This window comes from Chrysemys picta, chromosome 8, assembly GCF_011386835.1.
Source record: "Chrysemys picta bellii isolate R12L10 chromosome 8, ASM1138683v2, whole genome shotgun sequence".
Classification (NCBI taxonomy): Eukaryota; Metazoa; Chordata; order Testudines; family Emydidae; genus Chrysemys; species Chrysemys picta.
The window spans coordinates 55976265-55992235 of NC_088798.1; the positions used below are offsets into that span (position 1 = coordinate 55976265).

The 15971-nt window shown below is 53.5% G+C and overlaps 1 protein-coding gene across 2 annotated transcripts in view; it reads right to left on the bottom strand.

Moving 5' to 3' along the window:
• CACNA1E (calcium voltage-gated channel subunit alpha1 E) overlaps nucleotides 1–15971 on the bottom strand; it is a 267448-nt gene that overhangs the window by 163823 nt on the left and 87654 nt on the right. For both annotated transcript variants that reach the window (XM_065554517.1, XM_065554515.1), the window contains exons 5-7: nucleotides 13514–13617; nucleotides 10409–10561; nucleotides 6959–7140 (exon numbers count right to left, since the gene is read on the bottom strand). In XM_065554517.1, coding sequence (XP_065410589.1) covers nucleotides 6959–7140; nucleotides 10409–10561; nucleotides 13514–13617 — 439 coding nt within the window. The remainder of the gene's footprint in view (nucleotides 1–6958; nucleotides 7141–10408; nucleotides 10562–13513; nucleotides 13618–15971) is intronic.

Below are 15971 nucleotides of genomic sequence, written 5' to 3' on the forward strand. Positions count from 1 at the left end.
AGCATTGACTCCTTTGGGGACCACATACCTTGTGTCTGGAGGGTGCTGAGGGGCGCCCTCCCGCAGCCAAGGTCTGAGGCATCCAAAACCAACTCGACTGAGTGAGAAGTGCTGACAAAGGGAACTCCTTCCAGGACTTTCCCGGGTCGATCCACCATCGCAGCGAGATAAGTACCGTCGTGGGGATGGTGACGACCTTCTCCAGGTGATCCCTGGACCGGAAGTAGACCGTCACTAGCCATTGCTGCAGGGGTCGCACCCAGAGCCTGGTGTGGCATACCACATATGTAAATGCTGCCATGTGCCCTAGTGTGCGTAGGCAAACTCTGGCCGTGGTCAGGGGAAACGCGGAGACTTCCGCAAGGAGGTCCATCAGTGCCCTGAACTCTCCAGTGGCAGGAACGCCCTGGCACAGGTCGAGTCGAGCACCGCTCCAATGAGTTCTATTCTCTGTACCGGAACTAACTTGGATTTTTTGTTGTTCACCAACAGGCTGAGGTGACGGCACGTGGCTAGCAGCACCGCGACGTCCCCTTGGAGAGCCAGTCGTCGAGGTACGGGTAGACCTGGATACCCGACATCTGAGGTAAGCCGCCACCACTGACACGCACTTGGTAAATACCCGTGGTGCTGTCGGTAGGCCAAACGAAAGGACCATGAACTGACAGTGCTCAGGACCTACCGTGAACCAGAGGAAGCATCTGTGTCCCTCGAAGATGGTGATGTGGAAATACACATCTTTCAGATCGAGGGCGGCGTACCAGTCTCCCAGATCCAGGAAGGGGATGATGGAGGCCAGGGAGACCATGCAGAACTTCAGTTTTGTTAAGTAGCAGTTCAAGTCCCACAGGTTTAGTATGGGCCGCAGACCGTCCTTGGCCTTGGGGATTAAAAAGTGTCAGGAATAGAACCCCTTGTTCCTGTACTCCACTGGAACTACCTCCACTGCACCGAGCTGTAGTAGACCCTCTACCTCCTGTACGAGAAGATTCTCATGACAGGGGTCCCTGAAGAGGGATGGGGGCGGTGAAAAGAGGGGGTAGAAAGTATTTGAAGGGTTTAACCCTGTGCCACCGTATTGAGAACCCATCGGTCTGATATTACAAACACCCACGCAGGGAGGAAGGAAGACAGGCGGTTGGCAAACAGAGGGGAGGAAGGATCCGGGGAACCATCCGGTAGGTTGGCCTCGGGCGTACCCTCAAAATGGGTGCTTGCCTGTCTGCTTACTGCAGGTCGAGCCCACCTGGGATGTAGATGGGGGTTGGTGGCCAGGGCGCCTCTTGTAGACCGTGGATCTTTTGTGGGGAGACTCCTAGGGAGGGTAGCTCCCCTGGCTCTGAGGCTGCTGCAGCTTAATCCACTTGCAGGCAGGGCCGGGGACGTACTGGCCCAGTGTTTTTAGGATTGTACAGGAATCTTTCAAGACACGGAGCTTAATGTCTGTCTGTTCTGTGAACAGGGCATGCCCATCGAAAGGAAGGTCTTGCATTGACTGCTGAGCCTCCGAGGAAAGACCAGAGAAGAGCAACACAAAGCCCTGCGCAACGAGATGGCCAATGCCATGGTACGGCGGCAGTGTCTACCACGTCCGATGCTGCCTAGAGAGCTGCTCTGGCTGCAGTCCAGCCCTCGTCCAGAATCGCCCGGAACTCCTTTCTAGAAGCCTCAGGAAGGGCGTTCTCAAACTTGGTCATGGCCTGCCACATATTAAAATCATAGCAGCCTAGTAAGGGCTGATGGTTGGCCACTCGCAACTGTAGACTGGAGGATGAATAAATATTACACCCGAACAAGTCTAGTCTCCTTGACTTTATTTTTAGAGGTAGCCCCCGGTTGACCCTGTCTCTCCCTGTGGTTGACCACCTCTACCACTAGGGAATTGGGAGCAGGGTGTGTATAAAGGTACTCGTGACCCTTAGATGGCACAAAGTACTTGTGCTCCACCCTCTTGGAGATCGGAGGCAAGGAGGAGAGGGTTTGCCAGAGGGTATTTGTAATTTTAGAGACCCCCTCATGTAGGGGCAAAGCTTCCCTGGCCAGGGCCACTGGGCAGAGAACATTAAAGAGGGAGTCTGCAGGTTCCTGTAACTTCTCTGCCTGGAGGCCCTGGTTGGCGGTGACTCTCTTTAGCAGCTCCTGATGCACCTTAGCATCATCCTGGGGCACCGGTGGAGGGGGCCCCCACTATGGCCTCGTCTGGTGATGACAAGGAGGAAGCCGGTACCAAGGGGTCCTCCGCACCCATAGGTAGTCTGGGGGCTTGCTCGCCCACTTCCTCCTGTGCCTGTGGGTGCCTTCAGACGAAGCCTCTTGAGTGGGTGGAGGGCAGGAAAGGGTGGTAGCCGGGCTCTCCGAAGCTCCGGACACCGAGCGGGTGGCCTGGGAGGGCTGAGTGAAGCCCCATGGGTTCCCTGGGTACCACTGTGCTGGCCACAGAGCCTGAGGCCATGGGTCTGGCTGCGGTGCCGCCGACGTAGTCTGCACCGTAGGTGCCAGAGCCTGTCCTGCTGCCAGGGAACCTTGCTCCAAACCTGAGCCAGAGCCCGAGCGGTCACTCCCCTGCGACCAGGACGGGGCTGATTGGTGGCTCTGTCCCGATCGGTACCAGTCACCCCTCCCAGAGTTGGATCTGGCTGACCTCGAAAAGCATCTGGATCAGGGCCTCGGTGACTGGTGATGCTAGGTGGATCCACGATGGCACCTGGGCTGGTGTTCTACGCCTCACACTTGAGGAGCGGGAGCGGGATGTGGAGCAGGATCAGGAACTAGAGCAAGCTTGGTGTCATGAAGATATAGCCGCACGCGGTGCCGCCACCCTGGGGGATTGTCAACAGTCCGGAGAACGGTACAGTTGGTCCCTCGACCTGTCCCTGGAGCGGTACCGGTGCCACGGAGATTCCGGAAGCCAACTCCAAAACTCCTGCCGGAGGGCGCGTTCCTTCAGAGGTCTGCGCCCGGTTACTGGCGAGCCATGCCTCGAGCCTCTCTGCCCTTGTCCTAGGTCCGGAGACCAGACGGAGCTATGAACCTTCTGCCTATCACGGTCAGAAGCATGTCAGCTACGAGAAGATGATCATTGGTGGGATGTCCCCTGTGACGGGGAGCACTGCCAGAAAGGTGGAGACTGTGATGGTCCCAATGTGGGTTTACCCTGGGACCGGGATCCCGCAGGTGCCGGAATGGGTGGCACCGGGAGGTACATAATGTCCTACACCGCTTGGAGGGCCTCCGCCATGGACAGCACCCGGAGCGGACGAGGACCTGCGCCGCTATCCAGGGTAGCCGGCAAGGAGCGGGCTGGGCTACACTGCTCGACCTGAGCTGGGGCCCGGGATCCCCAAGGGGGTGAAAAGGCACCCGAGACAGGGCCTTGGTCCACCCCAGACTTGTCCTTTCCCTTGCAGGAAACTGGAGACCTTCCTCGCCCTGTCTTCCGGGGATTCTTGGCTGGAGCCACAGAAGGAGACTGGTACCGGCTCGTAGACAGTACCGGCGGGGCGCTGCACACCAAGGTCACGGTGCTCTGCGCTGAATCGGACCGCTGCTCCAGCATCAGGGTAAGGGCACACTCCATCAGGAGCACCTTCAAATGAATGTCAAGCTCCTTCTTCGTCCTGGGCTTGAAGGACTTGCAGATTTTGCACTTGTCACTAATGTGACTTCGCCCACGCACCGTAAACACCTATTATGTGGATCGCTAAAGGGCCTGGGCCTTTTACAGCGATTGCAGGGTTTAAAGCCTGGGGACCGGGGCATGCCCAAGGCAAAGTCCCTTTAGGGACCTACTAAGTCTCTAACCTAACAAACAGGTTGAACTAAACTAGAGGGAAACTATATACAGTAATATTTGCAAGAGGCAAATGAGTTCGAACGAAAGAAACGCAACAACTCTAGCTGAAGCGGACAAGTTCCATGCACCGTCACTGGCGGCAGAAGGAACTGAGGGTGGAGAGGGCCGGTGGTGTCCTATATGCCGTAGCATACGCGCGCCACTCCAGGGGGCACCAGAGCCGGTCCCCTACAGATACTGCTGAGGGAAAAGCTTCCGGCACCAGTGCATGTGGCGAGCACACACCCCTAAGTTGAATGGACATGAGCAATCACTTGAAGAAGAACTTAGTTATCACAAGGGCAGCACAGAAACGGCTAGGTGGGGCAGCTGAAGTAGTGGTCTCTGTTTTAGGTGCCTTGTTACAAGAGGATTAGTAAAGACAATTGGACACAGTCCTGAAGCAGATAAAAGGTCTATGGTGTTATGTACGAGGCCATGTGGAGAGGTTAGGAGAGCCAGGTTGACTGCATTCATTAGGAAAGAGGCGCAAAAGAGGGGAAGTATTAGAGGGGCATACAATCCTGAGGACTTCTAGAGAAACAAAACCAGTGCGCCAGGAGAAGAGAAGGATGGATTGGGCATGAGAGGCATTTAAACTAAACGCTTGACTTACACAGAGGGTAAGCTACTAATGTGCCAAAGGCAGCAAGAGGAGCGGTGAATGTACATGCACTGAGAATAAGAGCAAAGCTTTGAGCAGAAAACAAGATTGCAGAGCACAAAGGCTAGTGAGATAGGCAGGGGGACAGAGATGTGCTGCAGTCCCAATATTCCTAAATGAACAGTAGGCTAAGAGGCAGAGAGGCACATTCCCTATCAAGCTCAAGCTGTGTGTAGGAGGAATATGTATATCTTATCTGTACATTAGCTCAATCTCTCATATGTGCGTGCATCACAGAGTGAGAGCCACACACACAAGAGAGCCACACACTAAGATCCGGCATTCACCCTGATCTTCCCATGCTATTGCAGGACATTGTGTGGGAGACGGCTAAATAATTCTAACAGGCAGCTCCTATTTAAATGCTTCAAAGGAACGGAAAAAAACCCTCAAGGCTTTCTGTGGGAGAAAATCTCATTCCACCTCCTAGTCAGTTCTGCGTGGGCAGCCATCACTACAGTTAAGCCTGTAATCCCATTTATACCCTGAGACACCACTGGTGTCCAAGAAAATTTTCTGTCTTAAATCCCAGGAAGGTGGATTCTGCCACTCCCTTCCAGGGAAGAGAATTCCAGACACTGAAGAGCTTCTTAGAAAGAGGAAGAACAAAGCCCCTTTGTGGATTTAACTTACTATCTCTTTGTTTTCCTGCTGTCAAGTATCAGAGGGGTAGCCGGGTTAGTCTGAATCTGTAAAAAGCAACAGAGGGTCCTGTGGCACCTTTAAGACTAACAGAAGTATTCTGTTAGTCTTAAAGGTGCCACAGGACCCTCTGTTGCTTTTTCCTGCTGTGTTTGTTTTACCCAGTCCTCTGCAATCCCCACACACACTCAACTGCTTATTCCCTCCCAGAAAAGCCCTGTGTCTTATATACATGGACTAGGACCCTTCTAAAGTTTGGATAGGCGGTATTGTGTCTCTTGCCACCATAGGCTTAGGTTAGCAACTCTGCTGACAAAATACACATTCAAACTAAGGGCACCTCTGCATCCAGGCAGCAGAGTTTGCATGATGTGCTGCTCTCCAGTCACTGGGGTTTGCTATTCCCAGATCTCCCTGTGATACACAGGGCCGGCTCCAGGGTTTTGGCCGCCCCAAGCAGCCAAACAAAAAAACGAACAAACAAAAATAAAAAGCGATTGCGATCTGCGGCGGCAATTCGGCGGGAGGTCCTTCACTCCGAGCAGGAGTGAGGGACCGTCCGCCAAATTGCCACCGAACAGCTGGACGTGTCGCCCCTCTCCGAAGTGGCCACCCCAAGCACCTGCTTGGTAAGCTGGTGCCTGGAGTCGGCCCTGGTGATACATGCCTTTGTACAAACTTCTGTATGGGCTAGACAAAATGGGATATAAACATCCCTGGTGTCGGCAGAAATTATACCAGGGATAGAATCATAGAATATCAGGGTTGGAAGGGACCTCATCTAGTCTAACCCCCTGCTCGAAGCAGGACCAATCCCCAACTAAATCCTCAAATGGCCCCCTCAAGGATTGAGCTCACAACCCTGGGTATAGCAGGCCAATGCTCAAACCACTGAGCTATCCCCATCTGGCCCAGTTGTTTTTAATCCATACCTTAAAACTCATATGTAAAACCTCAGCCCCACAAGACACACTGGTCGCAACACCACCTGAGACGCTGTCAGTATCTAACACTTGACAGTAACAGCTTCCTTACAAAGAAACAACCTCAAAACTCTGGCAGCTTCATCAGCGCATCAAGGAACCTGCTCCACAAATGTGTAAGGCACAAAATCCCCGTGTCATCATCGCACAACCCCCGCTCCTGCTCTCAAGTGAAACAGCAAGGCTAATGCATTTATCGCTCCACTCACAGGAGGCTGCACGTGTTATTGAATTCCAGCCCTTGCCGAGCGCAGTGAAGCACATCTACAGTCATGGCACTGCAGCTGCAATCTTCAATGAAGTTTCACATATGCAGTGACTGCAGGTCTGTTTGTTCCACTAGGACTGGGACTGGGGATAAATTGTGCCATGAAATGTGCTCATGGTGTGCTGGTTGCAGAAAGGGGTGGGGGAGGAAATGATGTGTAGGGCTGACTCTGATCCCACCCACTTTTCCACCCTCAACTGAAGGTTCCTGAGAGCCAGCACAGGGGACAGGTCTTTGCCATTTAACCAGCTCTTTGCAACATGTCACAAATCCAACCACCGATGGGTGCAAAGTCGCACGTGCCTCTCCAATTAATTAGTTTTTCCTCCTTCTCAAAGGTACCCAGATGTGCAGTGGAACCAGAACGGAGACCAGCCTGCGCTCACCCATAATTGTACATCCTACCACTAACGAGGAGCCCCGTTTCCATCATCAGCCCAAACAGGAGACCTTGGAGCACAAAGAGCTCCACAGCCTGGAAGCTTTGTTCAGGAAAAACATGCCCCACTTCTGCTTCTCCAACCTGTGGAGCTCCCAAGAGCCCAGTGCACCACTGCAGCCTCACTCACATTGTACAGCACTGTGGTCCACCCTTCCATGGTAATGCACTGGAAGACGGTCAACACAGCAAAGAGGATGTTGTCAAACTGAGTGATCCCGTCGTTGGGACCAATCCACTCCTTGCACTCGTAACCAGAGGGGCATCCCTGCACCCCACATGGATGTGGGGGATCCAGTTCTTCCAGTTCACCTGCAATCACAAAAAAACAATGCCCGGAGGGCACAGAGATCAGGGAGGGGTGGAGGAGAAGATGCAGGGAAGCAGACAGCGCCCAGCCCGGATACCCAGTGGAAGGCGAGGTGGGACAAGCATCCAGCTGTGTTATTAAAGCTTTCACATTTGGGGGGACATTAGGTCACTGGAATGTTCATGGAATCCTGACCTGCAGTACCATGATTTTCCAGTCCCCCCAATTTACTCCCACACTTTCTGACCCTCAACGCTCTGCCAATACATCTCGGGCTTGACCTGAAGCACTCCTTGCTAATGCAGCCCCAGAGCCCACATGCCTCTTTTAATGCACTTCACTCCTGACCTGAAACAATGCTGGGCCTTCTGGATTTGGCACCTCCTGAGCAGGGATGGCTGGTTGTGTTGACATATGTCAGTATGTTTTGTCCCATTCCCCCCCAAACCTTGGGCTGTGAACTCCTTGCGGGAGGGACCTCTCCCTTCTTGCCTGTCTAGAAAGCAGCTAATACACAATGGGCACAACTAATAATAATAAAGAGGCGGCTTTTCTTCTCTGTATTGAAGTATTGTCAACCCTCATGACTTTGTGGCGAGTCTCATGATGCTTGGTGTTTTCCTGAAAGCCCCAGCTCCTGGAATCCTGTGATTACTTGAGCATCTCAGGGTTTTTTTTGTACATCAAGTTTCTAGCCCTTATAACTGTGAAGAAAATCTTGAAAATGTGACTCAAGTGAACCCAAGAGGGTGAAAAACCCAAAGCAAGTAGAATCCACATTGTATTATTATTCTTATTTTAAATCCAATGATTTGTATGCCACTCTCATGATTTCTGAGTCCTTATTCATGATTTTTGCAACACTTACAGTTGCCCATGCTAAGTCTCAGGAATGGGAACCCTCTCTCTTTAAATGACATCAGCTGGTATTGGAGGTGAAGACAAGACAGATATTGGGGATGGTTTTGACTGATAGAAACCACTCATAACAACATCAGTCACTGGGCCTCAGAGCACATGTGGGCCCATTATGGTCCTTGGGCCCTTTAAGAGCTGGCATTCTGGGAAACATAGTTCTCTAGGAAGGACTGAGAGTCTAGAGGTCACGTGACCAGAGAATCAGCTTTTGGGAACTATATTAAGGGATAGCCTGAGGGCAGTATGGGGAAAGAGGAGGGCTGAGCCTGGAAGGGCTGTTGAGAGGGGATTGAGTTGCTTTGTTCTTAGCTGGATTTTACTTTGTTACGCCCTGAGGAAAGAGACTAGAAGTAGGGTTACCATCCGTCCGTATTTCCCCGGACATGTCCAGCTTTTGCGTCTCTAAATAGCCATCCGGGAGGAATTGGTAACAAGGTTAAAATGTCCTGGGTTTTTTTCCTCCCTCGCCACCCTCCCTCCTTTCCATGCAGAGTGCGACTGCTTATTGGGCGGCTCGGCCGATTAAACCACTCCCATTGGCCTCCAGCAGCCAGAGCCCTCCCCTGCTCCCCCCTCCCTCTGTCTGCAGCCCTGTGTAACACACAAACCGACCCACCGGGCAGCGTGTTTTGCAAACACGTGGAGCCAGAATGGTAAGGGGAGTCCGGGGGGGGGGCAGTCAGGGAGCGGGGGAGTATTGGATGTGTCCCCAGACTCCACCTGCCACACCCCCCTCCGTGCATCCCCAGCCCCCCGTCCCTCCTCCCTCCCTGCCTGCCTCTCCCTTCCTTGCTTGTACTGCCAGAGCCAGCAGCAACTGCTGTCTGCTGCTCCCGGGTCCTAGCGTCCCCCATCCACTAATGGGAAGACTGGCTGCCCTTCCCCTGCCCTTCCACCCTAGCCCTGAGCCTCTCCAACGCCCCAAACCCTCAGCCCCAGCCCTCATCCCCCCGCACCCTAATCCTCTGCTCCATCCCTGAACCCCCTCCTGCATCATGAACCCCTCATCCTCAGACCCACAGCCCTCCCCCCTGCATCCCCTCCTATCCCCAAACTCCCTCCCAAACCTCCTCCCCCCTTCCCACACACCCCCTCCTGCCCTCAAACTCCCTCCCAAAGCCTACACCCCCTCCCTTTGCACCGCCTCCCACCCCCAAACTCCATCCCAGAGCCTGCACCCCTCACCCCCTCCTGCATACCAACCCCTTACCCCAGCCTGGAGCCTGCACCCAGCACCCAAACTCTATCCCAGAACCTGCACCCTGCACCCCTCCTGCACCCTAATCCCCAGGCCAGGACCTGCATCCCAGACCTCCTCCCCCCACCCAACCCCCTTCCCAGAGCCTTAGGCAGGTGGGGGGGGCGGGTTCTGGTCACCACCAAAATTTCTACAACCCTGCCACCCATGCGAGTGGATAAGGGTCGGGGCAGTCAGGGGACAGGTAGGGTCCTAGGGGGTGCAGTTATGGTGGGGGGTTCTCAGCAGGGGGCAGTCAGGGGACAAGAAGCGGGGGGGTTGGGATTCTGAGGGGGCAGTCAGGGGGTGGGAAGTGGGAGGGAGTGGATGGGGCGGGGTGGGGTGGGGGCGGGGCTAGGGCTAGGGCAGCCGCGCCCCCCCCCCCCCCCCGTGTCCTCTTTTTTGATTGTGGAAATACGGTAACCCTACTAGAAGTGACTTATAATTGTTTGTATTTACCATCCCTGGCTGGTGAAACTGCCCATTATCTCACAGTAAGGTTATCTTTGGCTGGAATCTATTACAAAACCAACCCATCTCTCCATCCCCACTGGAGAGCTGGCCAGAAAATGGGAAATATAGTCATGACAAATCTGTTTTGGCTGACATTTTTCTAACCGTGAACTTTTGCAACCAGCTCTACCTCACTGCCACCCTCCCTAGCTGATAGCAGGCTCACGGAGAGGATGACAGAGTGTGGCGTTCAGTAAAAGAAGAGACGAAATCACTGAGCCCAGAGCTCCAATAGGAACATAGCAGTGAGAAGAGGGAGTGACCCCTGAGACCGCCTGACTCCGATTCCATTGGGCATTGTGTGGAAATGGAATTTCTCCCCACTATGCACCAGGGACTAGCAGCTCAGTCTTTTCTCAGCCATTGTCATCGTGTGGTGACAGTTGTGTGTTACAGTCTTAAGTGTCAATGCCACCATGCCACCTGCATCCCGCAGCATGGCTTATGCCTTGCTGCAGCCTGAACCAAACAAGCTGGGGTTCAGCGTGGCAAGGCCACAGAGTGGCTCATGCACAGTAAACCAACTCATCTGAGCTGAAAAGGGCATTGCTCACAACAGCTTGCCATGCACAACAGACAGAGTGGGATGGCATCCTGCCTACCTGAATTATTCGTGTAGCAAGCTCGGTGCAGTTTCCCGCTGTAGAACTCCAGGCCGATGATGGCGAACATCAGAATAGCGAAAAAGAGCAGGAGGCCTATTTGGAGAAGGGGTACCATGGCCTTCATGATGGACTTCAACACGATCTGTAAGCCTGGGGAAGAGGAGAGAGGACACAGCTCACTGACCCTCCCACCACCTTGCCCAGTGAACAGCAGAGACGACATCTCTCCCTGTCCCTACAGGAGAGGATCTTGGTAAGAGGATGGTGAGTTACAGAGATGGTGAAGGATCAGTAATCTGCCAAATGGGACCAGGCAAAGCACAGAGTGAAGAAACCTTTGCCAAATAGGCTTGGGAATTTGAATATAGTCTCCTCCCATTTGCCACTCCCATAACCACCCAGCATCGACTTCTGGGTTTTTGGCAACTTTCTTCTCTCCACTGCAGCTCTCTCTGGGCATATTCCGCCTATGGAATTTCCACTGAGATCTACAGACTTCTGCTCCAGGAGCAAGGGTAGAATGGGCGATAGAGAATGCAGGGAGGATCAGAGAGGAGAACTTTTCCCTTAGAAGAGCAGCATGAGCTAGTGGACAGGACAATGGATTCAGGATGGGTTCTATTCCTGGCAGTGCCTGCTGCATGACCACAGACAAGTCAGTTCACCTGTCTTTGCCTCAGTTTACCCTCAACCCCATGTTTGTATTGTTTATTTAGATTGAAAGCTCTTCAGGGCAAGGATAGTCTCTTACTTTGTATTGTGCAGAACCCAGCACAATGGAGCCCTGATTTAAGGTGGAGACTCAAGGTGCTACCATATAAAAACATCCGCTACTCGTTCGGATTTGCATCCCAAGTGGCAACTCCAAGGTAAACAGGTAGGACCGCATTTCAAAGTCCCGTCGCAACGGATGAAAAATCACCCAATAGCCACTGCAAAAGCACACCTGCATGCAACTGTTTGTGAAAGAAAATCAAGAAACTGCATGTACAGCCGCCAGTGTCCATGTGCAGATATTTAGTTTGTGCATCCAAATGCACGCATTTGTGCATGTACAACGGGTAAGTGCACATCCTACGTGGCTCCCATGTTGTGTGTGGCCTTTGACTGCTTCCCTCTAAACTGCCAACCCATGCATTCACTTTGGATAACAATGGGGGAAAGCCATCGGGAGCACAAAGAGTTTTGCCAAGTACCTTGCAGAAAGGGAGGTTAAGAATTTTCCCCACCTGACTTTGACAGGGCAAGAGGAGTGCTGACAGCAGTGCCAGGAGCTAGGCATGCTGTGGGCCAAATGCAACAGTGTATGTTCTCCACACCCAGCTCTGTCACAGCACCTCGCTCCTGACCTGTTCTCCCATTTCAGGGCTCTCCTGAGCAGGGACCACAAGTGCTGGCTTGCTGTCAAATTCATACTTTAAAGAGTGGATTTTGTCCTGGTGAAAAGTGCCAGACTGAGACGGGAAAGATGAGGGGTACAAAGAACAGCAGCACAGAAAATCTCTCCCACTATTGCCCTGCAACTGCGCGACCATCTTTGAGGAAGAGATGAGAGGTTCAGTCTCTGTGACTACAAAGCTCCTGGCCTCTCTCTTGAGGCTGTCGACAAGAGAACAGCTCGCGGGAGGGTGGATCCTGTGACATGGCCCTCTGTGCACTAGGATCTGGGCCAGGACCATCTTACATAGACCACTGACCAGCTCTCAGATGGAAATTGACTTATACAGTATGCAGGGGAGAGAGGCCACCTGGTAGGGTGACCAGATGAGGGGAAGAAAATATCGGGACACATGGGGGGAGGGGGGGGAGAGCAAAAAAAAAAAAAAAAACCCAGTAGTGCTGCTGGTGGATATCAGGACAAATTGCGTCCCGACCAAAGATCGGTCGGGATGCGGGACAGACACCGAAATATCGGGATGGTCCCGATTTTATCGGGACGCCTGGTCACCCTACCACCCGGTGAGCAAGAGGTGGAAGGCGTCATATCCTATGACAAATCCCTGCAACCATAAACCAAGTCACATCCAGTCCCATTGAGGACATTCTGCTCGTGACCAAATTCCTTGCTTCCCAGAGGTCTCTCTTCAGAAGGGGGAGCCTCAGTCACTTACTCACAGTCCCCCTCCCTGCCCCCGTCCCACCCCTGTTTATTAACCCAGCAAGCTGTACATTCAGGGCCCATGACAGGGGTGGATCAGGGGCACCAATAGACTGATTCCTTTACTTATCCCACTGTGTAAAGGGAGGGAGAGAGGAAATACCTAACCACAGCCCTGGAGGAATCCACCCGCTGCCTTCTGGGATGGGAGTGGAATTAGAGTCTCTGGCCTTTGTGAATCCTGGGATTCCCAGTTGTGCTCCACCAAAGAGCATTCAGCCTTGTTCTAGATCAGGGCCCCCTGGGGCAGAAGGGACAGGGGGAGACAAAAGGGGCTATTTCCCCAGCCCTCCCCCAGCTTGAGAGGGCCACCAAACCACGGGGCGTTGTGACCTGGTGTGAAGGGTCACTGAGCCACTCAGGTTTGACCTGGTGACCCTTGTTTGGCCCAGCAGCCCCGCCATCACAACAGTGGGGCAACAGGGCCAAACCTTGCGTGCCAGGTCGCAACGCCCAGCATGGGGAGCCAGGCCCATCTCCGCAGCATGGGAACCAAGCCACTTCTGCGGGGTGAGAGCAGGGCGTGCTCGCTCTACCACCACCACTACGCTCCCACCCCCCACAGCATCCCCTCAGTGGTAATTTTTTTGAAAGGGCGGGAGCTTAGTTTCAGAATTTACCTCTGGCCCCCCAAACACCTCTGTGTGGCCCTGATCTAGATGCAGGGGTGGGCCCCAAATCTTTGCACGCTGAGTTTACCTCTCTCCCTTCCACATCAACAATGGCAGCTCTCCTGTAGAAAGCTAGGAGAGGGTGCACTCCTCCCTGCTGGAAAACATTGCTGGTGAAATCATGGTACCTCTGAGGTCCATGGGAGTTTTACCGTTGACTTCCATAAGGCCAGGATTTCACCCTCTGTCTCCAGTGGTGGCATGAGTGCTTCCCAATCCCGAGGGACATACACAACTCATGTGCTCCGCCAAAGAGTAGGAGACCGAACTTACTGGGAATGCCTGAGACGAGCTTCAGAGGCCTGAGCACACGCACCGCCCTCAGGGTCCGCAGGTCCACATGGGTGTTGAAGTGAGTTCCAGCCGTGGCGAGGATGCTGCAGCCAGACAACGAGAAAGTGAAGTTATTAGCCACAGAGACCTGGCAGTGCGAACGTGCCCACGAGAGGGAGGCATCGTGACTAGGCCATCACAGACGCGGCATCTGACAGCCTGAACTGGCGCACCTTACCCTCCGGTGAGTCAGCAGCAATTGCTGGGGTCTAAACTTAGCAGTGTTAACAGAGTGATAAAGACAATAATTAAAACAAACACACTGGTGCCAGGATCTGCATTCCCAGCCGGAGTGCAGTGCCATGCAACCCACCCCGCATCGCACCAGGCGAGGAGTCACACTCAGCCTTTGGCTTAGGTCCTCAGCGTTGGCCGGTCAGCATCAGGTGCAGCTCAGGAACGGAGTGGTGATGTTAAACCAACTTCATATCTCCCTGATCCTGGAGCCGCTGAGCATCAGTTGGGTCCCAAGGCACAACTCAGAGCAGCCTCAAGTCTGACTTACGTTAGCCCCCCAAATTCATTAAGACAGGCAAGAGATCGTCCAGACATAGCAGTTCCCTGACCACACCCCCTACACCAAGAACCAGGAGGGGTGGCCTAGAAGCTGCCAGCACTACATCACAAAGGGAATGCATAGGGCACCAATTAAGTCTGTTTTTTCACTAGCAGACCAACCCCAGGTGGCTGCTGGAGCAAGGATCAGGCCCTCGATCAGTGCCAGGAGTCACACGCAGTCTCTGAGTTCAGTGGGCCCAACCAGCCAAACACTAGAGCACAACATGTGCCTGATTCACTGCTGCTTTTCAGCTCATGCAGCCATTTACATCTGTGCAAAGTGTGCGCAAAACACCCCCAAATAAGACAGGTAATGTTGGACACCCGCTTTGCACAGGAGCAAGTGATCACAGTGCATGGCCATGGAGAACCAGGCCCCGCGATTCATGCCCAGCTGCTTTAACCATTAGCAATGCTATGTAATTATGCTCTGGGTTTTTAGACTGCCGGGACGGTGCTCTTCAGATCTGTACTTTGTCTTCTTGGGATCAATTTAATCTCTCTCCAGGGCACTATCAGTCTGGAGCAGAGACAGCACTCAGAAGCTCAGAGTCTTTGCCCGGGTGGTTAGCGACACGTCTCAGGATTAATGCTCCGAAGGCTCAAGGTACCAGGCTCCCTGAACCTGGCAGTGCCACAGAACAGCAGGACAAGGATGGAGAGGAGACTTAAGAATTAAAACGTAATCAGCAATCAGGGTGGGCAGGGTGAAGCAACAACTGGGATGGGTTCCTTCTGCAGGGAAGTTATATACCCACCCGGCCTCAGCTGTGTTGACCCCAGATGGCACGCTCCGCATGGGTGTGACTGGCAGTGCCAGGCTGGATCGTGGGTGCTGCGTGTCACAAGGCAAGATGGAGGGCCAGGCTGGGATTAGACTTTCACAGGTAGGCAAGAGGAGGTGGTGGGGATTCCCAACCCCATCCAAGGGTCAAGCACAACAGTAGTGCTGGAAAGCCAGGACTGCTCAGCCCTGGCTCCTGCTGGCTGAGGGCATGTAGGGGCAGAGCTGGGGTCCCGACAGACATAGAGCTCACAAGGCTGCCCAGGATGTTTTAGGAGGAGGGAGGCAAGCAGGGAAGACAGATGGAGAGTGGGGCAGGAGGAGGAAGCGACCTCAGAGCTGTTTGCAGCAATCCAAAAACCAAGGAAAACTGGGTCATTGTTCCACTAATTCACCTAATTACAGGCCAGAGCAGCTCTGTGCTAGGTCTCTTGTGTGCTGCGCAATTAGCAATCTTCTCTCTCTCTTCTCTCCCCCCCTCCACCATGTACAGTAGGTACAAACCTATCCCCTTCAGTAACCAGAGTTCTGTTTCCTAGGATACACAGACAGGAGAAATGATCTAACATCATCAAAATAGCTCATTGCATCTGATTTTTCTCCCTTTCTGTTTATCATACTGGATTCAAAAGGGGTGACAAGCACCAGGAGAAAAATCTGAGCCAGGCGCCTGCTTAATCTGGGAGATGGCTGCAGCGGTGGTGTTCTGGTCCGACAGTCTCATGCCTGGCCACCTAATCCCACAATATCCCATCCAGAATCATGGTAAGATCCATAGGCTCCTACCACATGCATCCCCTTACCCCCCACAACCAGAACCCGGCTTCAGCTGCTTTATCAGGGGCCAGACATGCTGCATGTAGCCCCAGGCTAGAGACAGCCTCCCCTTCCCACCCTGGGGGTGGGTGCACTTCTGCTGCCATGACTAGTCCTCCTCCCCTCCAAATATGCCCCAGGGAGGGAATTTGAATGAGAAACCAGGCAGCCGTGAAAAGGGAAGATCTGGTGGAACACAGGGAGCCTCAGGGAGGGTGTCGTGGGAGAGAAATGGGAGGA